General features: G+C 64.5%; 1 protein-coding gene across 1 annotated transcript; it reads left to right on the top strand.

Moving 5' to 3' along the window:
• Positions 1 to 2720: 2720 nt before the first annotated feature.
• On the top strand, positions 2721 to 20486 carry JUP (junction plakoglobin). The gene is made up of 15 exons (XM_074162661.1): positions 2721 to 2804; positions 12172 to 12404; positions 13349 to 13602; positions 13871 to 14109; positions 14525 to 14726; positions 15278 to 15422; positions 15865 to 15968; positions 16782 to 17120; positions 17539 to 17694; positions 17854 to 17973; positions 18155 to 18305; positions 18431 to 18552; positions 18846 to 18885; positions 19244 to 19413; positions 19619 to 20486. The coding sequence occupies exons 2-14, from the start codon at positions 12179 to 12181 to the stop codon at positions 19387 to 19389; spliced, it is 2244 nt and encodes a 747-aa protein (XP_074018762.1). The 5' UTR covers positions 2721 to 2804; positions 12172 to 12178; the 3' UTR covers positions 19390 to 19413; positions 19619 to 20486.
• Positions 20487 to 21522: the final 1036 nt, after the last annotated feature.

The following is a 21522-nucleotide window of genomic DNA, read 5'->3' as shown; positions in this document are numbered from 1 at the left end:
AAGGCTGCCTCTGCCTTGGGGCTCCCCAGGGCTGGGGTGTGCTGCCACCGCGGGAACTGGGTGTGAGGGCTGGGAGAGACCCTGCTGTGGGAGGGGGAAGAATGGTTTGGGGGGCTGGATGCCTCCATTAAGTGGGGGAGACCCCACAGGGAGCTTGTGGGGGCCTGTGGAGCTGAGGAACCTTGGGGGCCATGAGAGCAGCCAGGCTCTTGTGGGGCTGGGTGGTCCCTGAGGGGGCCATGGCTACACCAGGACCCTTATGGGGACGTGTGACCCCCTGTTGTGCAGGGGAGGCTGCCAGATGGCATTGGGGGGGCTACATGGGGGCTGGGGGCAGCATGCCTCACCCCGACACGGGTGTTTGGGGTATGATGTGCATCACCTGCGGGTTGTTTTGGGGCGGGTGCATCACCCTGACACTGGTCCTTGGGGGGTGCATCGTCCTGCTGCTGTTCCGGAGGGTGCAGCCTGTGTCCCCCGATGCTGGTCCAAGGTGTCAGGGTGGGATGACCCCCCCTCCCATCACCATCAGGGTGTTTTGGAGGCCATTTCGGAGGCCGCCATTGCTGCTGACAAGCCTGCACCTGCCCTGGGCACGGGGCGTCGGGCAGCGTGTGGCCGCCCCGCTCCTCCCTGCCGTGCCGCTGCATTCCCGCTCCCGTGGAAGTTGGCTGCGAGGACTGAAACCGAGAGGCTGAATCACCGCGTTCACCCCGGGGGTGGGAAGGGAAGGGAAGGAAGGGGGTGGCGGGGAGCCTGCCAGCACCCCACCCTGCCCTGCCTCGGAGCTCCCATCTACCAGGGCTTTCCCAGCTCTGCCCTCCTTGCACGGGGCTGGGGGCCGGGCTGGGGGATGGGGCTGAGCCCCCAGACCCATGGGCAGGGCTCGGGGCAGAGCTGAGGGGGGCAGCGCTGGCAGTGGGGGGCAGCCTGTTGTGCCCCTGTGCAGGGCAGGGCTGTCCTGTCCCCCGGGAGGAGCGGGGTTTGTCACCGATGGGTCACAGCCACCTTCGGGAGCTCGGTGGGGTGCGGCCGGCGGCACTTGTGCCCGGATCAGCGGGAAGCGCTCAGCCCAGCGTGCTGGCGTCGCGGCCCGTGGGTGAAAAGGCTTGTTTATCTTCCCAACAAGCCGGGCGAGGGTGGCACAGGGCCCGCGGGGCCTCCGCCCTGCTCTGACGCGCGCCTGGGCACAGCGTCCCCTCGCCAGCCCCAAACTCACGTTGGGGCACACGGCTCCTTGCCCCCTCTCCTCTCCCACTGCTGGGCCAAGCCCCTCACAGCCCCGGGCCGGGGTCCCCTGGGTCCCCTCCCTGCTCCCACCACAGCTGCCGGCTGGGTCCAGCACTCCTGGCAGTGCCGAGCAGCAGCTCCGGGAGCGGAGGTGGGACCCCAGCAGTGACCGGGGCTGTGAGCACGGCCACTGTCCCCCATGGCAGGCAGGGCCAGCAGAACCGGGCTGCGGGAGGTGCTGGGGGCCCAGGGTTGGGATGCAGGGGCACGAGCAGAGATACGGAGGTGGGATGCAGGGGGGGACAGTCTGCAGGATTCCGTGGGTTAACTCCATGACAGCACTGTGCTTCCCTGGCTGCCATGACCTTGACCAAGGAAGAACATAAATGGGTTTTTTTAGCTGTCATCTCAGCTGCCATGCCACGGGGCGCGATGCCCTGCCGGGTGTCCCTTCCCTCCTCGTCCTGGAGGGCTTTCGCTGAGCTTCAGAGCCCCCGCTCTGCGCACAGCCATGAAATCCCGATTCCTTGCAGGGGCGTTTGAAGCTCCGTCTCTCACCTCCCTCCCGAGCTGTGATTTCCCAACTGAGTCAGCGCCTGCAGCCAGACATGACCGAGGACTGCGCAGGGGCTGGTGGCGGGGGGTGTGTGTGCAGGATGTGTCCCCTCACCTCCATCCCCGAATCCTGGGAGTAGGAGGCCCGGGGATCCCCACTGTGAGCTGGGATGTGCCCTGGCACCGGGCCTTTCCGGGTGACTCGGGCGCTGGATGACGGAGGCTTCTCCCGGGGCCGGCGGGGAGCGGGTGAGCCGGGACGCGGCGGCGGCACCCGGCTGGGCCGGTCCGTCCGGGGGTGAGGCCGGCAGCCTCACCCAGCGCCTCTTGCTGCCGCGGCCCGGCTCCTGCCTCAGTTTCCCCACCCGGGCGGGGCAGCCCCCGCGGGACCGGGGGGTCCGCAGCCCCCGGGCGAGGCCGGCGGGGCGCGGGGAGGGCGACACGCAGGGGTGAGGCGGTGGGGGGGGACCCGAGCTCCCTGGCGGGGGTCCCGGCCCCCCCCACGCCTGCCCTGGGGTTTGTGTCTTTGCCCCCCCCCCGCCCCGTGCACCCCCCGGCGCGGGAGGGGTCCCCGCACCCCACAGCCCTCGGGGGTCCCCGCACCCCAGGGACCCCGGGGCTGCCCCCGCCCTGCCCAGGTACGTCCTGGCCCCGCCCCGGGCCCCGCCTCTCCCCGCCCAGTGACGTCACACAGGTGGTCCCCTCCCTCCCGGCCGCGCCCTTCCCCGCCCTCCGCCCCGCCCCGCCCTCCCCGCTCCGCTGTCCAATCGCCGGCCGGCGGGGGGCGGGGCGGCCGCGCCCCCGCCAATGGAGAGCGGATAAACACGTCCGGCGGGGGCGGTGCCCGGCGCGCCGCGGGGTTGACGGGCGTGCCGGCTGTCCAATAGCGATGCGGCGGCTCGGCGGAGGGGGCGTGTCAGGGCGTGGCGGGGGCGTGGCGGCGCACGGGGCGCTGCTCGCCTTTTGTTCGGGCAGGAGCGGGGCGGGCGGCAGAGCCCGCGCCCGGGAGCCGCCGGCAGGTCAGCGGGGCCGGGACCGGGGTGTGGGGGGACGAGGGCGGCTGGAGCGGGGCCGGGCGTCCCCGGGCTGGGGGGCGCCGGGGCCGGGCGGGTTCCGCCGTGCGGGGTTGGGGAGCAGCCGCGCTCGGGGCTGGGAGGAACCGGGGTGTCCGGGCCGGGCGGTACTGGGCGTCCCGGCTCGGTGCCGCCGCCCCGGGGCTCCCCGCGGGCCGCAGAGCCCTGTGCTGCCCGGGAGCCCCGGCTCGTCCCGCGGCGGCCGAGCCCAGCCCAGCCTGCGCGGATCCGGTCGGGCGGGTCCCCGGGGCCGCTCCCCGCGGGCGGCCGGGCTGTCCCTGCCCCCGCTCCCCGCCCGCTGCCGCAGGAGCGAGTTTGGAAGTTGCGACCCCGCGGCCGGTTCGAGGCGGCGGCGTCCCCGGCACCGCCCGGGCGCGCTCGGGGTGGCGGCTCGGCGGGCGAGGCGGCGGCGGGGCTGCGGGCGAGGCCTTGGCACGCTGCTCGCCCAGGTGGCCCTGGGGCTCTGACGTAACCCCTGGCTGCTGGGTGCCACGGCCGGCGAGCCCTGAGTCACACCTGGTGGCCTCACGCCGCCGTCGAGGCCCCTCGGCGCTGCCCTTCGGCTCCAGCCGGGTTTGCCGGGTGCTTTCCTGGGCTGCTGGGACTAGAGAGTCCGGGAAGGGACTGGGGGGGGGGCTGGCATCCCCTGACACCCCCACCGTGGGCTGGAGGAGCGGTGGGCACCGCTCTGCTCGGCGGGGGGGGGGGGTGACAGCAGAGATCCGCACGGGGAAACATGGAGGGGAGCGAAACTCGGCTGTCGTCTGGTGTTTGGAGAGGAGAGAGCACTCTAATTGCGTTAGCTGAGTGATTAGCTTAATTAATCAGGTTTGCGGCAGAGATGAAAGGATAATGCTGAAACGTTGCTGGGAGTTGCCCGGAGAAGGAAAACGTAGGCTGTCGTATGAGCAACTTGGGGAGATGTTTGTGCTGTGAGAGGAGCGTGAACACTGGCCGGGAGGGCACGGCCACCTGCTGGGGACAGCCCTGGGTGACCCGTGCCACTGCCGTGTCCACAGGGGTGTGACGGCAGCAGTGTCCCTGCACCCGCTATTGCCGGGCAGTGGGATCCCCGCACCTCAGCTTTCCCACGATGCTGTCGGGGTGCCTGGGCGAGCCCCATGTCTGGGCGATTATTCCCTGTTGCCTTCCCTGTGCCAGAAGGGTGGTGGGGGCTGGGGATGCCCCGTGACCCAGCTGGATGTGGCCCCCGCAGTGTCTGCGCCTCCTGCTCCAGTCCACGTCACCCTGGTTTTGGCGCTGGTGCCACTTGCCAGCCCCGACACCCGGCGCTGCCGAGTCCGTCTGCCGTGGGGCTGCTGGGGAGCTGGGGGCGCAGCGTCTCCCTGCCAACTGCCGCGGGGCTGGGGCTGGAGCGGTGCTGGGGCTGCCGGGGGCGTTCGCTCAGGGCTGGCATCCACATCCAGGGCGGGTGCGGTGCCCGTGGGGTCTGCTCTCGGGGGGGAGTGGGCGTCTGGCCCAGCCGTGCTGCCCGGTAACGGGACTGGGGAGGTTTTACAGTCTGTTTCTGTGTTTTATGGCAGTCTGCTGGCAGGGTGCGGGCTGCCCCGTGAAACACTCTTTGCCCGTCTGAAGCCTGTAATCGTTCATCGCTTTGGAGGATTTCCATAAAGTGTCATTAAAAACCCATTTTACTGCTAATTTGGCCTGAACAAGTTGGCTGTCAGGACGGGAACACGCAGAGCTCCTGGCATTGGTGGCTGAGGGGTGTTTTCCCCTCCAGGGTTGGCTCCTGTGCGGGTGCTGGGGGAGACGTGGGTCCCCACTGCTCGGGGGGCTTGCGGGGCGCTGGGGGAAGGTGGGGTGGCCAGGGCAGGGCCCTCCCTTCTAGACAATGGCATTTATGGCCTATTGTCTGGGCGTTGTGGCGTGTCCTCGCCGGCTCCAGGAAGCGTGTGCATCCCCGGTGGGGCCGAGCGGGGCGGATGAGGGGGTCTATGGGGCTGGGCGTGCGAGGGATCCCTGCCCCGTGCCCGGAGCCTCGGCCACCTCGCAGTGCGGGCGGCTGGTGGCTTGGCTGCAGCCGGGGACCTGGGATGATTTCCCCTCTGGTCCCAGGGCTGTGTGTCAGGGTAAAGCTCAGTGCTGTCCTAATCCCATTAACTCTCCCCTTTGTTTCCCCCACCTGAAATCCTTAATCAGCTCTTGCAGCTGGGGCAGGCGGCTGTGGTGCAGCTGCAACGGCTCCTTCAGCGGAGGCTGCTCCTGTGACGATGGCTCCCCTTCAAGGCTGTGGCTTGGTGTGGGAGCACTCGACGGGATTTGGCTTTTTATCGCACTTCCAGATCTCCGGGGTGGAAGACGGCGCTGCTGCCGCTGGCAGATGGCGGAGCCTTCGGGAGCGGAGCTGCCCTTGCCCCCCCTTTGCAAACTGGGGGAGCGGAGGCTCTTTGCAGAGAACCTGCAAGACTTTTAATTGCAGCATCTGTACTGAGGCTTGTGCTTGTCTTGAAGGTTTAAATTAGACTGGCTTCTAATTAACACAAGTTAAAAAGAAATTTAATTTCTATTAAAACTGCGAGTCTACCTTGGACTTCAGCTTTTACCCAGATTTCAGGTGGTGCTCTCCCACCTGGACAGGCCTCACCACAGGGTGTGTGGGGCACCCATTGTCACCCAGAGGCAGGGCTTGGGTGGTGGCTCTGTCCTGTGAGACTGAGGGGTGTCCCAGGTTGGTCTGCGTGGGTGGAAGCGGCTGGGACGGCAGCTCGGGAGGATGCCAGGGCTGCAGTGTTCCCTGCTTTGGGAAGGTTGGCTTTACCCTCCTTCCCCATGGGCATGGCTTGGTGGGGGACAATGAAGGGACAGGTACTCCTGCTCCAAAGAAGTCTGAAAACTTGACCAAAGCAGCTAAAAACCACATCTGTGCTTAAACTAGGTCGGCTTTGGGGCCGTGCAGGTGCCTCGATGGGCAGAGCTCCTCATCCTCTCTGCTTCCCACCTCTGGCGTGGGAATGCTGCACGGCTCGTCAAGGGCTGCGGCAGGAGATGGAGACGTTTCTAATTAGGCAGATGTTTGAAATACCCTTCTAAATATGCCAGCCCTGATGGGTTTTGTGGGGGCTGCTGACAGGCACGGAGCCATTTCAACATGCCTCGGTCGCTCCTTTGCACCGAGCGAGTCCTCGGGCTCCTTCCGAGACCCTGAGCTGGGCGGAGGTGGAACGCGCGGTGTTTTCCCAGTTTCCCACGCCTGGGTGACTGGACCCGCAGGAGGGGGTGAAGGCGAGTGAGCAGCCGTGCCCTCCCGGGGGGACCCGCTCCAGGGCTGGAGGGAGGCGCAGACCCCGTGGTGTGGGATGTGCTGTGGCCCCGCGTGGCTTTTTGGGGTGGATGGTGGATGAAGCGCGTGTGCTTCGCTGGTGGGGGAGAGACCTTTGGCTGCTGCAAGGAGCCCTGCCGTAATCGCTGTGACGCGCGGGCAGAGCCCTGGTGACAAATCATTAACTTGCTCCGACAGGCCGGGTGCTGACGGGTGTTGGTGATAATTTCTTGTGAAGCGTCTGAACTTTACAGATGTAATGCAATTGGATGGAGAAATTAAGCCGGGACTCAGCAGCTCTGCGTCCCTCCCCGCTGCATCAGGGCCGGGTGGCAAACTCCCATGTTTCTGGACACCAGGAGCGGAGCTGGGAGCAGCCTGTGAGCCTCAAAGCCTAAATTTAAATCCTGCAATTATGTTCTTAAAGGACAACTCGTTCTTTGTGCTCTTTAAAACAAAATAATGATTTTTTTTTTTTTCCTTATCCAGATGGAGTTATTGTGATTAATTGCACCATACCAGTCCTCCTTTCTGTGGACAAGTGGCGAGTTCCCATCTTTCCCAGCAGCGTCTCTAATGAGATCAACAAACTTTAACTGAGGAGGGGATGTGCCCGTGTGGGTCCTCCTGGGCCTTGTGTCTCCGTGGATGGTGGTTTCTGTGCCAGGGAGTGGGGATGTGGGGAGGGGAGATGTGCTGCCAGAGACCCCATGATGGGACTTTGGTGTGTGAACATCCCTGGGGTCCTGCTGTGGGGCTCGCCCCAGGTGGGCAGAGCTGGCCAAGGCATGGCACAGGAGCTGTCAGAGCGGGACCTGACCCCAAGCCAAGGCTGCTGGGTCCGTGCCAGCGTTCCTGCCGTGAACGTGGGGCAGGGAGATAATGCTGAGTGACCCAGGGCCGTGGCAAGGCACGGCGTGGGCGGCGGGGAAGCCGGGGATCCCCAGACCATGCTTTGGCACAGCTCTTGCTCAAGCCCCGGGTGCCTGGTGGCTCCTGGGGTTGGACTACCCCACAGTGTGCTGCGGGAGGTGGGTGTCATGCCTGGCATCACACGTGCTCTCGCAACGGGAGAGCACTTGATGGATAATACCTTGTCATTTTGTGATGCGAAGTGCCAAAATATTACAGCCTGGACTTGGCGTGTGCTGGAGCTGTCAGGAGCTGTTAATTCAGGTGGAGGCAGGCGCTTCCTGGGGCTCGGGAAACGTGCTCTGCTTTGATGGAGAGCATCAGCTGAGCGGGTCGTGGTGGAGATGCCGCGCTGCCGGAGCCGGCTCTGCTGGGAGCCTGGTCTCACCACACTGCGGGGGGTGCAGCACCCCCTGAATAGCAGGAGTGGGGGCTTTGCATGGGGCTTCGGCAGCTCAAACTTAACATCTTCGGGAGCAGCTGAAAAATAAATAGGGCTTTAGAGCCCCCTCCAGTGAGGGAGCCCAGGTCTGAAGAGTGGCTCTTGCACCCCTCGCTGCCCTCCCCAAGTGACCTGAAGTTGTCAGAGCTGGTGGGGTGGCTGGGAGCGCTCCGGACATGTGAACGCTGACAAACAAAGGCCATCGGCTCCTTTGTGTGCAGGACCAGGGCGGCATCGTGCCGTTACAGCCCGCTTTCTAATGAGAAGCCGGTCGCTGGTGTCTCCTCATTAAACTTCAAGCTGCTCTCGCTCCCGTTTGAATTCTACCACTTATCTTCACTGTAAAGCCCCATTGAAAGGGCTCCTGGTAGCCGGGATCTGACTCTAACGCTTCCCATTGATGCTGGTGAGGTCTTGAAAAGCTCCTTTCTCTGCCTCCTCCTGCTGTGTGTTCCTGCGAGGGATCCTCTTCAAAACCACTGAAGCTTTTGTGCAGCGCTGGGGCTGCCGCAGCGTCTGCGGGAGCTTCGTTAGCCGCTGCCTCAGCTTCGTTAGCTCTCAGTGCGACCTCGTCCCCTCTGCCTGCCTCTGGGCTTGCAGGTGTGGGGGACCTCGGGGTGCCGCTCTCCTGGTGCACCCAGCCCTGGGTGCCCTTGCCCCCGGGAGGGCTCTGGAGCTGTGGCCATCGATGCTGCTCCCCCCGGCCTCTCTGAGCGAGCGGCCACTGGTCCCCTGGCCACTCCAGCCAGGTGGGGAGGACCCGAGATGGCTTGCGTGTGGCCTAAGTGCTTCTAAAATAGAGTCTTTTCTTGCATTGTATTTGTTGAATTGCCTTTAACCGCCTCTTTCCTCTCCTTCAAAGCCAAAGTGACTGTAATTGCAGTCGCTCGCACGCTTCCCGCAGCTGAGCTCACCCCCTCGCACGGTGCGGCTCGGGAGCAGGGGCACCTCCAGCTCCGTTCCCCACTGGTGCTGGGAAGGATGTGTGTGAGGATGGGGGTCTGTGGAGGGCTACGGCAGCCCCTTGGTGCCATCCCACGCTGCTCAGGCTGCCCCTCGCATCCGCCAGCCCCCCAGTCCTGCTGCCTGCTCCTGTGCAGCCCCCGGTGGGGACTCCATGCCCCCTGCCTGCTCACCCCCCACTTCTGGGGGGTCTTGCCTGCTCACCCCAGGGACCACTGCCCCCAGGAGGTCCCTGAGCGATGACTGTTTTTGCATGAGGCAGCATTCCTGGCTTCCCTGCCGCTGTTCTGAGCAGCTCAGCCATACGTTACTGGGAGCACTGGGCTCTGCCGGCCAGGTCCTGTCGGTGTGAGGCCGAAGGCTTCTCTGGGCAGCCGGAGGGAAGGGCTGGTCAGGCCCGGGGCTGTGTGTTTGCCAGAGACTTCCTCCGCAGACGGTGTCTCGGGGGGGGCTGATGCCGCCTGGACACTGATCAAATGGCTCTGGGGGCGGATGAGCCGCTGGCCGGTGCCTCGCAGCCGCGGGAGCTTCCTCTGCCCTCCCCAGCATTCCTGCCTGCGGGAAGTGGTGGGAGAGGGATTAACCTTCTCCTGGCTCTGCCCTCGCTGTGCTTCGCTTCCCACTCCAGTTAATAAGAGTCCTGGGGGAGGGGGATAAGGACCAGGCTCAGCAGCGATTGTCCTACCCACAGGTCTGGCCATGGAGGGGCTGGAGCCCCCCCGAGCATCCCCCGTGCTCATGGCTGACCCTTGGGGCAGGTATTTCACGTGTGCCCCAAATACCTCCCGCTTCTCCCTTCTGCACAAAGGGTTGCTCTCCCCTGGGCCGCTGGTGGGGGTCCTGCCCCACTGCAGCCACTCGCCACCAAAAGCAACACCAGTGGACCCAGTGTCCCCTGGGAGGAGGGAGGACATCTGAGGACAGAGCCCAGCTGTGGGGGACGGGGGAGCAGCTCCTGTCAGGCGTCTGGCCCTCGCTGGATGATGAGCAGAGGACACTTGACACAGGGTTCAGAAAATGTCACCGCTCGCTGCTGGAGCGTCTGACGTGTGCTCCGCTGGCCCTGTCACCTCGGGTGCTGGTGGCCTCGCTGGCTGCCTGTGGTGGGGAGCCAGCCCCCCCCCTCGGGGCTGCTGGTGGGGTGATGTTCCAGGGGAAGGATGGGTGCTGTGTGTAATGAGGTGCCCCTGGGCCCTTCTGTGGAGGCTCGTGGGGAGGGAGAGTCCCCTGAGACGTGTAACCCCCCGTGTTCCCGCTCCCCCCTGCTGCAGGGGGCTGCGCTCAGTCGGTTCAACACAGCACTCGTGAGCCCGGACCCGCCGGCAGCGTCTCTGGGGCGCATCACCTGAGCCTGTGTCTGGGCTCCGAGGGGCTTTTGATGTCCCTGGGGTGCCGGCGGTGCAGACAGAGGCGGGGACAGGGGGGTGGCTCATGCATAATGCAGGGCTCTGTAAGAAGCTGGTGTCTGCGCTGAGCTCATGGAGGTTTGAAAAATTAAGTGCCCATCAAACGCCTGTAAATTGTAGAGCGGCCCTTCCCCTTCCACCGACGGCACGGGCAGCACCAGCACCTCCTGCCTGGGGGTCCCTGCCCTGGCTGGGGGGGGTGTCTCAGGTCATTACACCCCCTCTGTGGTGCTTTCCTGCCCTTGGCTCTGCTTTCCCCTTGTCCATCCCTGTCCGGGTGCCGGCTGTCTCTCTGGCTGCAGCCCTGCTGCCGGGGCTCTGCCAGCTCCTGCCTGGGACGATGATGGCTCCTGCCCACCATGGTTCCTGGGAATGATTTGGCCTTGCTTTTCCTGGGCTTCCTGACCCGGTTTGGAAGCTCTGCCACCCTGGCCAGGGTGACCCAGCTGGGAGGACATGCTTTGTCAAAACACTGATGCTACAGCTCATGAGTACGCAGCGGGGTGTGCGGCACAGGGGCTCTCCCGGCCGATCCCCGCTCTGGCGTGGGGTGGGGAGCGGTGCCGTGCGTCACCCACCGCCCTGCCCCACCAAACGGCACCCCCAGCTCCCGCCCAGCCCTGCCGTGGGAACGATCTGCCCCCGCTGGCCTCCATTAGTGGGTCCCTCTCTTCCTGCCTCATAAACATGCATTATGCACAACCCATTAAAGCCGGAGCGGTACTCCGTCTGCGGATTGCTGCTTGACAGCTCAAAAAAATATTGGATTGACGGGAGCAGCGCCTTGCAGTGGCTCCGGGAAGGTGGCTGGGCAGGGGGATGGACGCGGTGAGATGCAGGATGCATCCGGCGGGGGGGACAAGAGCGGGGCTCCTGCCTCCCACCCGGCTGCTGCTCCCCAGGAACGAGAGTGTTTGTGCCCGGGCTGGGATTTTTCCGTGTGCTGCTCGTGAGGGCTCGGCTGCTTCTTGGGAACAGCCGGCAGCGCTGGGGCGAGCCGCGCCAAGCCCATGCGCGCTGTGCCCTGCCAGGCTGCCCTGCGCAAGCCGCGTCCTCGGCCACCACCCGACGCCCTGACTCAGCCACCGGCACGGCGGGGGGCTGGCGGGGGGCTCGTCCCTCGCTCCCCTCGAGGAGGGTGCTGCACTGGATGGGCTGGTCCCTGCCAGCCCCGAGTTGTGCCGGCCGCTGGAGCGGAGCCAGGGGCGTGCGGCCGCCCCGGTCCAGCTTTCTGCATGAATCAGTGCCGGCGGAGGTGGTAATTACCCCCCTGTTTGGCAGCGCGGTTGCTGCTGCACCCAGCGAGGCCGGGTGGCAGCTGCTCCTGTCGCCTCTTATCGCCTCTGAAACTCTGACTCATCCCCAGCCTGCACGGCTGGAGGAAGGGACAGAGATCCCGGGGGAGGTGGGGGGCCTGGGCGGTGGGGCAGGGGTAGGGATGGCTGGATGCTGCTTCCATCCCTCCCTACCTGCTTCCATCCTTCCCCTCCTGGCGGTGCCGGGAGCCTGGACGTGGGGCTGGTGACTCACAGCCCTGCAGCATCCGCCTGCCCCGATGAGCTCAGGGGTTAATCCCTGAGCTATCCTCCCTCCTCCCGCATCCCCAAATTAAAGACAAGAGGAACCCAGCCCTGCTCGCAAGCAACCTCGGCTGGTTTGTCCTGAGTTTTGGGATGTGCTGGGCCACCCTGTCCCGGCGCGGTGCTCGGCACAGCATTGGGAGCGCCATGGGCACTTGTGGTGCTGAGCACCCGCGGGAGAGCTGAGCCGAGCCGGTGGCTTCGCCTGGTTATTTTTAGGTGCTTTAGGAGTGTCCTAGAGGGCTTCTAAAAAGGTTTGTTTTATTCCTGGAGCTCCAGCCTTGCTGCTCTCCCCAGCTCTCTGCCAGCTCCTGCCTCTGGAAGCTGGTCTGTAAAAAGCCCGTGGGCAGCTGAGGGAGCCTGGATTGGGTGGGGGGCTGGCTGTGGGGTCCCCCCCATGCCAGGCAGAGCCTGCTCCCACCTTTGGCAGTAAGACACGGTGGGTGCTGGCTGACGGCTCAGCCGGCCGAGTGCGGTCTGCGCTGGCTGCAGCCGGGGTTCGTGTCTGAACAGGAGCAGCAAAGTGCTGAGCTGTTGGTTCCTCACCCCGGAGCCGCCTTTCATCTGGCGAGGGGGAGGAGGGCAGATAAGGATCTGCTCGCTCCACTCCTGGGCTGCACAGGGTCCAGCGGCTGCGCCGGGGTCTGTCCCGCTCCTCGGGGCAGGAGCGGGCCGTGGCCATCGGGGCTCTGCCAGAGGCATAACTTCTCCCCTCCTTGCCCTGCAGAGCAGCCATGGAGGTGATGAACATGATGGAGCAGCCCATCAAGGTGACAGAGTGGCAGCAGACCTACACCTACGACTCGGGCATCCACTCGGGCGTCAACACCCAGGTGCCCTCTGTCAGCAGCAAGTGCCTCGGGGACGATGACGAGGTCTATGGGAAGCAGTACACCATCAAGAAGACGACCACCACGAGTTACTGCCAGGGAGGGAGCCAGGGCCAGAGCCAAGCGCAAGGTAGGGGCTGTGGGGCTGGGCACGTCTGTGAGCTCAGCTGCTTGGTTCCTGCCTCCCCCATGAGCCGTGCTCCTTCTGGGCACTCCTCCACGCCGCCTTCCGCACCCCGGGAGCTGTTGCTGCCTAAAATATGCTCCCTCCCGTACTCCTCCCCCGCGCGAGAGGCTCCGGCGTCGGGGCGGCAGCAGTGCTGAGCTGTGCACACACATGGAAGCGCACCGGTGGGTTGGCTCGGGATAGGAGCAGCTGATCCCGGCCCACGGATGGGCCGTCTGTCCCACTCCTGTCTGCCTGCTCGGCAAACCTGTCTCGGCGCGGCTGGCAGAGCTGCCAGTGTGTGCTGTGAATCCCTGCCGACCGGCCCAAATTCTCCCGCTGCCGCGAGGGCGAAGCAGAGACACAGCCCCTAGAGCCAAAGGAGATGCATCCCCTGGCTTGATCCCTTAAAAGAGGGCTGGTTTGCTCTGCTCGCCTCAGCGATGGGCCCCGGAAGGTTTAATCTCCAGTTCCCCTGGCGTTTCCCAAGCCCTCCACGGTCCCTGTGCCCCGGAGGTGGGGACAACGGGTGGCTGCCACAGCATCCCTGCCCCTCGGGTCACGCTTGTCCTGGCATCCTCAACAGGGAAGGCCTCCACATCCTCCTAATCCCCAGAGCCAGCTGGTCCCAAGCTGCAAATATCCTTATTTTTTAATTAATGGGCCTTGTGTGACAACTGCCTAATCATGCTGCCTAATTGAGTGTTGTCTTATCTCTGTGCTGCCATATCTGTTTACACTTTGAAGCACCGGCTCCTTGCAGAGCACGCTGAGCGTCCGACACTGCTGACGTTGCCGGTGTTGTTGCTCTAAGCTCTTGCTCAGCTAATTGAAATTGGAAAGCAGGGCTGGGAGCGCTCCTCGGAGAGAGCCCGAGCCTAAGGCTGCCTCCCGGTCTGTCCCTGCAGCCGACATGGAGGCTCAGCTGGCCATGACCCGGGCCCAGCGTGTCCGGGCTGCCATGTACCCCGAGACAGTGGAGGATCGCTCCCTGCTCATCACCACCCAGCTGGAGGGGCAGCAGACCAACGTGCAGCGCCTGGCAGAGCCCTCGCAGATGCTGAAATCTGCCATCGTGCACCTCATCAACTACCAGGACGATGCTGAGCTGGCCACCCGGGCCATCCCGGAGCTCACCAAGCTGCTCAACGATGAGGACCCGGTAAGGAAGCGTAGTTTGCCTGCACCTGTCTCTGGGCTCTCAGCTCCCGGGCTTGTGGGACACCATTCCCCAGCTGTGGCAGCACAGCCGGGCTCCCATCCTCGCAGGGCTCGGTGGCCACCGTCCCTCTCCTTCCTCTTGGCAAAGCTCCGCGGTTGCCACAGGGCTGAGCCCACCTCTGCCCACCCGCGTCTCCTCGCAGCCTGTCCCTGCTGTGATGGGCAGCAGCGGGACCCCCTCCCACCCGCCAGCTTCTCTCCCCCCGCAGGTGGTTGTCAGCAAAGCGGCCATGATCGTCAACCAGCTCTCCAAGAAGGAGGCGTCGCGCCGGGCCCTGATGCAGTCGCCGCAGATCGTGGCGGCCGTGGTGCGCACCATGCAGAGCACCAGTGACCTGGACACGGCCCGCTGCACCACCAGCATCCTCCACAACCTCTCCCACCACCGCGAGGGACTGCTCTCCATCTTCAAGTCCGGCGGCATCCCAGCCCTCGTCAGGATGCTGAGGTACAAGGGTGCTGGCGGCGGGTCCCGAGCTGAGCGGTCCCTCCGGGGCTGGGGGCAGGGGAGGGGAGAGCTCGTGCTGATCCCCCCGGACATGGTTCCTCCTTCTGCTCACACCAGAACACGGGAGTGGGAGACCTTGAGCCTTTCAGCCTGTGAAAGCCCCAGGGATTTGGAGCCTGGGTGGGGGCAGGAGGAGGGGAGCGGTCCCCCATGCTGCCTTGGCCATGGAGATGGGGCTCAGTCTCTGCTCTGCCCCAAGGAGGGGGTGTCCCTTCCCCGAGGGCCACCCCACATGGTAGCCTCGCACCGGGTCCTGCTGCAGGGCCCTGGGTAGGAGTTGGGGCTCGGGGCCACCCTGTGGGCTCCGCTGGCAACCTGGAGAGCCCTGACGTGGCTCTGTGCTGCCTGCCTGCAGCTCGCCGGTCGAGTCGGTCCTCTTCTACGCCATCACCACCCTGCACAACCTGCTGCTCTACCAGGAGGGGGCCAAGATGGCTGTGCGCCTGGCCGACGGCCTGCAGAAGATGGTTCCCCTGCTGAACAAGAACAACCCCAAGTTCCTGGCTATCACCACCGACTGCCTCCAGCTCCTCGCCTACGGGAACCAGGAGAGCAAGGTAGGCCCAGGGGGCCTGGCCTGCCCCACGGCTGGAGGGCGGGCGGGAGGGGGCCGGTTGTCCAGCCGTGCTCCTGGCAGATGGCCACCCCTGAGGCAGGGCTGGCAACTCCCATCATCTCAGCCTCTGTGCCCCCCAGCCCAGCTGGCAGCATCCGACCTCGTGGGGCATCCCCGAAAGCACTGACTGTCCCAGTCTGGCCGGTAGATCGGCTGGGCTGGGTTTCTGCCCCCGCTGCTCAGGGCAACGCCTCCATCTTTGTTCTTCAGCTGCTCCTCTCCTCCTACGCACAAATTGTCCCAGCCTCGCGTAGGGGTTCGGTCCCTGGGCCAGCTCTGACGCTGGCTGGAGGGGGGGTGAGGGACCCCGGTGTGCAGGGCTGGGGTGTCTGGGGGGCGGTGGCAGCACATGGCCCCGGCGGGGTGACCCCAAGCACTGCTGCGTGCCCAGGGTTGGACCTTCTGCCTGACTCGTGTCCTGGCACGACCAGAGCGGTGGTTCCAGAGCCCAGAGCTGCTGCACCCCCCGACCCTGCCCCTTCTGTCTCGCAGCTGATTATTTTGGCCAACGGAGGCCCCCAGGCCCTGGTGCAGATCATGCGCAGCTACAACTACGAGAAGCTGCTCTGGACCACCAGCCGGGTGCTCAAGGTGCTGTCGGTGTGTCCCAGCAACAAGCCCGCTATCGTTGAGGCTGGTAAGAGGGGCTGGGGGGCTATGGCAGAGCTGGTGCCAGACAGGAGGAGGGTGGTGGTGCCGCGATGATGCTGCAGATGCCTCGCGCAGCCGGGTGGAACCACCTGCGTGTGGCCCGGTTTCTCCCTCTGAAAGGCTGCTGAGGTGCTTTCCTGGCAGGAACGGGGGGTTGGACTAGATGATCTCCAGAGGTCCCTTCCAACCCCATACCATTCTGTGAATCTGGCAGAATTTCCAGGATCTGGCCCAGTTGGCCAGCCGGGACCTGTTTTTCCTGAAGACATTTGGCCTCCACTAAGCCACGAGGCTGCCTCGTGTGCGGTGGCATCGGCCGGGTGGTGCCCAGGCCACACTTGCCAGGCAGACCCACGGCCTCTCCCTCCTCCTCCTGCTGGGGCAGCCCTGGGCATTGACAGATGGGCTGGTGTCTCCTTCCCCGGCAGGCGGCATGCAGGCCTTGGGCAAGCACCTGACCAGCTCCAGCCCCAGGCTGGTCCAGAACTGCCTCTGGACTCTGCGGAACCTCTCGGATGTGGCTACCAAACAGGTGAGTCTGCGGGACCCTGAGCTTCTCCTCCAGGAGCCCCCGGCAGCCGGCTCCTTCCCACTGAGGGAGCTGCTGTCAGAGCTGCCGTCCAGGCGGTTGTGCCCGTGGGGCCGAGTGGCCGCCGGCGCGAGGGTGACCCCGAGTTCTGCTGCGGGGTTGCTCTCCCCAGCCCTTCGCCGCCTCCTGATGCGTTCCCCATCTGCTGGGGCCGCCTCTCCCTGCAGATTAGCGCCTGATGCAGCGTGGAAACTATTTGGGCTGGCGTGTAACCATCCCAGGCTCTGCGGATTGAGGGGGGGGATGTGGCCATGGCGCCTTTAACTCCTTCCTGCCCCGCTGCTGGCTGCCGGCTGGCACGGCTGGGGCCGGGGTCACCCCGGGGAGCGCTGGTGGGCGCATTGTTTGCGCTTCCCAGCAGAGAGAAGCTGCTGGAGACATTAAACTCTAAGTAAAGCTGCACGTGTCAGGAGAGGCTGTTGCTCACGCCGTGCCGGCGTCGTGGAGAAGCAGCTCTGGCTGCAGAGGGATGGGGAAAGGCGCAGCGTGGGAGGTGAAAAATGCTGCCAGGGGGGATGTGGGGGCTGGGGTCTGCAGCAAGGGGTGTGAGCTCCAGCGAGGGCAGCCACATGAGCCTGGGTCTTGGGAGAGGGTGCCCGGACTGGGAGGAAGAGCACAGCTGGGGCTGGATCCTCTGCGATGGCAGGAGCTGTCCTTGGGGGGGGGGGTGTCTGTCTGTCCCGTCTGGGGGGAACAGCTGCAGCCCAGATCCAGCTGTGGGGGTGCTGATCCAACCTCCTGTCCCCGCTCCTGCAGGAGGGTCTGGATGGTGTCCTCAAGATCCTGGTGAACCAGCTGAGCTCTGATGATGTGAACGTGCTGACCTGTGCCACCGGCACCCTCTCCAACCTGACCTGCAACAACAGCAAGAACAAGACCCTGGTGACGCAGTCAAACGGGGTGGAGGCCCTGATCCACACCATCCTGCGGGCGGGCGACAAAGAGGATATCACCGAGCCGGCCGTCTGCGCTCTCCGGCACCTCACCAGCCGGCACCCTGAGGCTGAGATGGCACAGAACTCGGTGCGGCTCAACTATGGCATCCCTGCTATTGTCAAGCTCCTCAACCAGCCCAACCAGTGGCCACTGGTCAAGGTAAGGGGCTGGGGGGAAGTTGGGGGCCGGAGGAAGCCAGTGCCTGGGCACAAGCAAGCCCCTGGCTGCTGGCCCATGGTGGGACACACTGGGAGGAGGTCTGCAGCTGGGGCTGTGCACAGAGCGATGGGGGGCTGCTGCCACTGCAGCCCTGGCCCCGCTGGGCTGCGTCCTTGATGGCAGCTAATGGAGGAAAGGGCTCCTGCCGGCTGCTGGGCTGGAATCGATACTGGCCCCGGGCTCCCCCGTGGGGAGGGGGACGGATCCGGTGCGGGAGGAAGCTGAAGTCAGCCTGTGCCATCAGGGGGATGGGGGCCCAGCTGACGGGGCCCGTGGGGAGCACATGCTGCTCTCATCCACGGTGGAGACGAATCTCTCCTTCCCCCTCTTCTCTCCTTCCCCGCCTTCTCTCCTCCAGGCTACCATAGGCCTGATCCGCAACCTGGCCCTGTGCCCGGCCAACCATGCCCCGCTCCAGGAGGCCGCCGTCATCCCCCGCCTGGTCCAGCTGCTGGTCAAGGCTCACCAGGACGCCCAGCGGCACGTAGCAGCCGGCACACAGCAGCCCTACACGGTGAGTCCCCGCGGCAGGGTCTGCCAGGGTGTCCCCCTGCCCTGGCACCCCAAAAGATGACCTGTCCCTGGGGGTAGCCCGTGCCCAGGGTGGTTGTGCCCTGGCGTGGGGACATGGTGGCTGCTCCAGGGCCCTGGCTGAGCACTTGTCCCCTGGCAGGATGGAGTGAAGATGGAGGAGATCGTGGAGGGGTGCACAGGGGCATTGCACATCCTGGCCCGAGACCCCATGAACCGCATGGAGATCTTCCGCCTCAACACCATCCCTCTCTTCGTGCAGGTCAGGGGCTGGGGGGGGACACGGGGGCTCTGCTCTGCCACCTCCCGGCTGGCACAGCCCCGCAGTGCCAGGGACAGGGAGCCACAGCGCTTGGCTGGTGGCACCCGTGCGTGTCATACGCATCAGGAGCACAACAGCTCCTCGCTGGCTGCTTCACGTTGCTGCTAATCTCTCCCGACAGCTCCTCTACTCGCCGGTGGAGAACATCCAGCGCGTCGCGGCTGGTGTCCTGTGTGAGCTGGCCCAGGACAAGGAGGCGGCAGATGCCATCGATGCCGAGGGGGCCTCGGCTCCGCTGATGGAGCTGCTGCACTCCAGGAACGAGGGGACGGGTGAGTGCTGCCGTGCCAGGCCCTGTGCCGGGGGCTCTCCGCTGCCTGCCATCGCCCCAGCCGGGGCTTCTGGTGCTTCGGTGCTGCGTGGTGCCGGGAGCTGAGGCTGTTCCCTTCCCCTGCAGCCACCTATGCGGCCGCCGTGCTCTTCCGAATCTCGGAGGACAAGAACCCTGACTACAGGAAGCGTGTCTCTGTGGAGCTCACCAACTCCCTCTTCAAGCACGACCCGGCAGCCTGGGAAGCGGTGAGTGTCCTGCTGGGCGTGAGGACGAGCCCCTTTCCCCAGGGAAACTGGGTCCTCTTGGTGTGTCCCCCTTCTGCCTCCAAAAGCTGCCACTACCGCCTCTGAGTGAACCTCGGATGGGAGTGACCGGCAAATGGGGAAGGTGGGGGTGGAGGGACTGTGGCCTCAGCTCTCCTGCAGCCCTGGGTCATGGTACCCGCTGCCCGGGATGGGGCTGGGCACCACGAACCCCCTGAGCATCATGCACTTGTGAGCACGGGTCCCCTCTTCAATGGTGTCACCTTCTTTCCTAGGCTCAGAGCATGATCCCCATCAACGAGCCCTACTCAGACGGTGAGTGCGGCGCCGGCTCTTCCTGTGGGGTCCCCCCATGGGCTGTGCTCTGGTGGGGGAGTTGCCTCTTCTCACCAAACCAGGCTGGTTTTAAAGGCTTTCTTGGGTGGCTGCCAGCAAAGTGCCTGCCTGGGGATGCTCAGTGGGATGCTTGGCTCCCCAGGGAGCATGTCCAGCCGCTCCCCTGTGCTGGGGCTGGCCCAGAGCCTGGGGGCAGGTGGGTGGCGGGTGGCCCTTGTGTCCTTTGCAGCACCATGTGCCACACACTGCCCTGGGCGGGGGGACCGGGAGGGTGGCTGAGGGCTGGAGAAGTCTCTTGTCGGTGGGGAGCTGAGGTTGCCATGTCCCTTCCCTGCAGAGCTGGACCCCGGCTACCGCCCCATGTACTCGGGTGACATCCCGCTGGACCCCATCGACATGCACATGGACATGGACGGGGACTACCCCATGGACGCCTACAGCGACGGCGTCCGAGCGCCCTTCGCTGACCACATGCTCGCCTAACCTGCCCCGCAGCCCCCGCACCAGGTACTCTTATGGAGGGCACGCTCGGCCCTGGAGGGGGGCGGGTGGCCGGGGGGGCAGGGCTGGCTGCTGGCACTCGGTGTGCAGTGTCCCCAGCACTGCCGTGGGTCGGCATCCGTCTTGCTCCTTGGGCTCGGTGTGACCCTGGGCTCTGGTCTCCTCCAAACCCCCCTCGGTGAGTAACGGGAGCTCTCTCCTACACACGCAGGTGTTTTCTCCGTACAGAAGAGGGTGGCCCCAGAGCTGAGCATTCGCAAGAAGGACTTGGGAGACAGAAGTGCCTGAGAAGACAAACTTTTCCATTCCCACGAGAGGTTTTATTTTTCGATTTTTTTTCTTCGCTGTGGGTCTGTGGAGAAGGTCCTTCCTCCTGGGACTGCTTCGAGCACCTACTGCCGCATCCAGCATCCAAGATACTGTTTCTGAAGCTTTAAAATACACAAATCCTGCACCGTTAGCAACTTTTCATTGGCAAAATAGTCTTTTCTATGAATATATATTTCTTTTTTATTTTTAATATGGTGCCAACGGCTTTTGCCGTCTTTAAGTTTGTGCTTTCTAACCTCCCCACTATTTGTTCTGCGTGTTAGTGTTCTAGGAGAGGAATCTAACATGGGAAAACCCTTTACTTTCTGCCAACTCTGACTTAATCAGGCCAATCCAGAGTTTGCTGAAACCGAAGGGTGCCGTGTCCCAGGACCTTCGTTTTAGCCATCGGGATGTCTGCGGTTTAACTCTTTCCAATCAGCCGTTGGGGAGCTGACTCTGTGTACCCGCCTATCCTACCAGTACCTATAGAGGAGTGACTCCAGCATTAGGAACCGTGTCCTTGTACCGATCTCTGTTGCACATTTTAACCCATTTCCCTTCTTTTTTTGGTGAGTGGTGTGTTTCCGTCCCCTCCTCCCTTATCTAACACATTTTTTAAAGAGGCTCTAGATCTGATGGTGGTTTAACACTTCCACCGGAAAGGGATGGATAGTTACTGGAGCGTGGTTCAGGAATGGAAGATTTTATTATTTCTGTAAGTTGTTTTTGTATAGACCAAAGCAAAGAATAAAATAACCCCCCCAGCCCCGCGTTGCCCTGAGCCTGTTCTTCTGTCACCTGGGGAAGGTCAGTGGGTCCCCATGGGGCAGCTGGGGTGAAGGTGGCCATTGCCCCCCTCGGGCTGGTCCCGTGGGGCTGGATGGCCTTGGGTGAGCTCCTTCCCATGCTCTGCACCCACCATGCCTGGCCCAGGGCTCGGGTGGTGGCTGGGGGGGACAAGCGGGCTGGGACCCTCCCTGTGTCTGGGGGATGATGCTTGACAGGACACAGGCCACCCGCTCACAGCCCCGCAGGGCATGGGCCATCAGCCATGCACCCGGACTCGCTGCCAGCCCTTCCCTCACCCATCGCTGGGCCGGGTCCTTGGCATGCCAGCCCCATCCGGGTGTCTGTCTGCTCTGTCAGGAGGTAAAAACTCCCAGTAATTAAGATGTTTGTTCGTTAGGCAGCATCACCAGCATCTCCGCTCTGCTGCTGCGCAGAGCTGGCTTTAACGAGCTCTGGAGGATAAACGCGCCCGTCGGGAGCGAGCCCCGCTGATTGATGGAGCGAAGCCTGGATGGAGCCGCAAGAGGCCAGGTTAAAAAAGTGATTTACTGAGTCAGACCTGGTTGCCTCCTTCCGCAGCCTGGCTTCATGGCGGGAGCAGATGGCAGGAGGAAATATTCTCAGCTGAAACGCTGGCTCCGGCAGCTGCACCCGGGGAGGGCGATGGGGAAGCGGCGCCGGGCAGGGATCGTGCCAGGAGGTGGAAACTGTCTCTTCCCAAAGTTACCCACCAAGTTCAGGGCTGCCCATCTGCTCGGTGGCCTCCTCGGCACGGGGATGGGGCCAGGGACAGACGCTGCTGGCTGCCCCAGGCTTTCCCCGGGCGCAAGCTCAGCCCAGAGGCAGGAGGCGGCCAGCAGCAGCTCCACACGGGGCTGTGGGCAGGGGCAGGGCTGTGGGGTCTGCTGCTGGGGTGTACGTGTTGGGGGGTGAAAAGGTGAAACACGGATGGCCCCAGGACACCCACCTTCCTGTCCCTGGCCGGTTTGTACTTCTGCTTCGTGCATCCATCCT

Source organism: Numenius arquata, chromosome 23, assembly GCF_964106895.1.
Source record: "Numenius arquata chromosome 23, bNumArq3.hap1.1, whole genome shotgun sequence".
Taxonomy (NCBI): Eukaryota; Metazoa; Chordata; class Aves; order Charadriiformes; family Scolopacidae; genus Numenius; species Numenius arquata.
The sequence above is the reverse complement of the archived record's forward strand: the minus strand, read 5'-3'. Positions and strand labels throughout refer to the sequence as shown.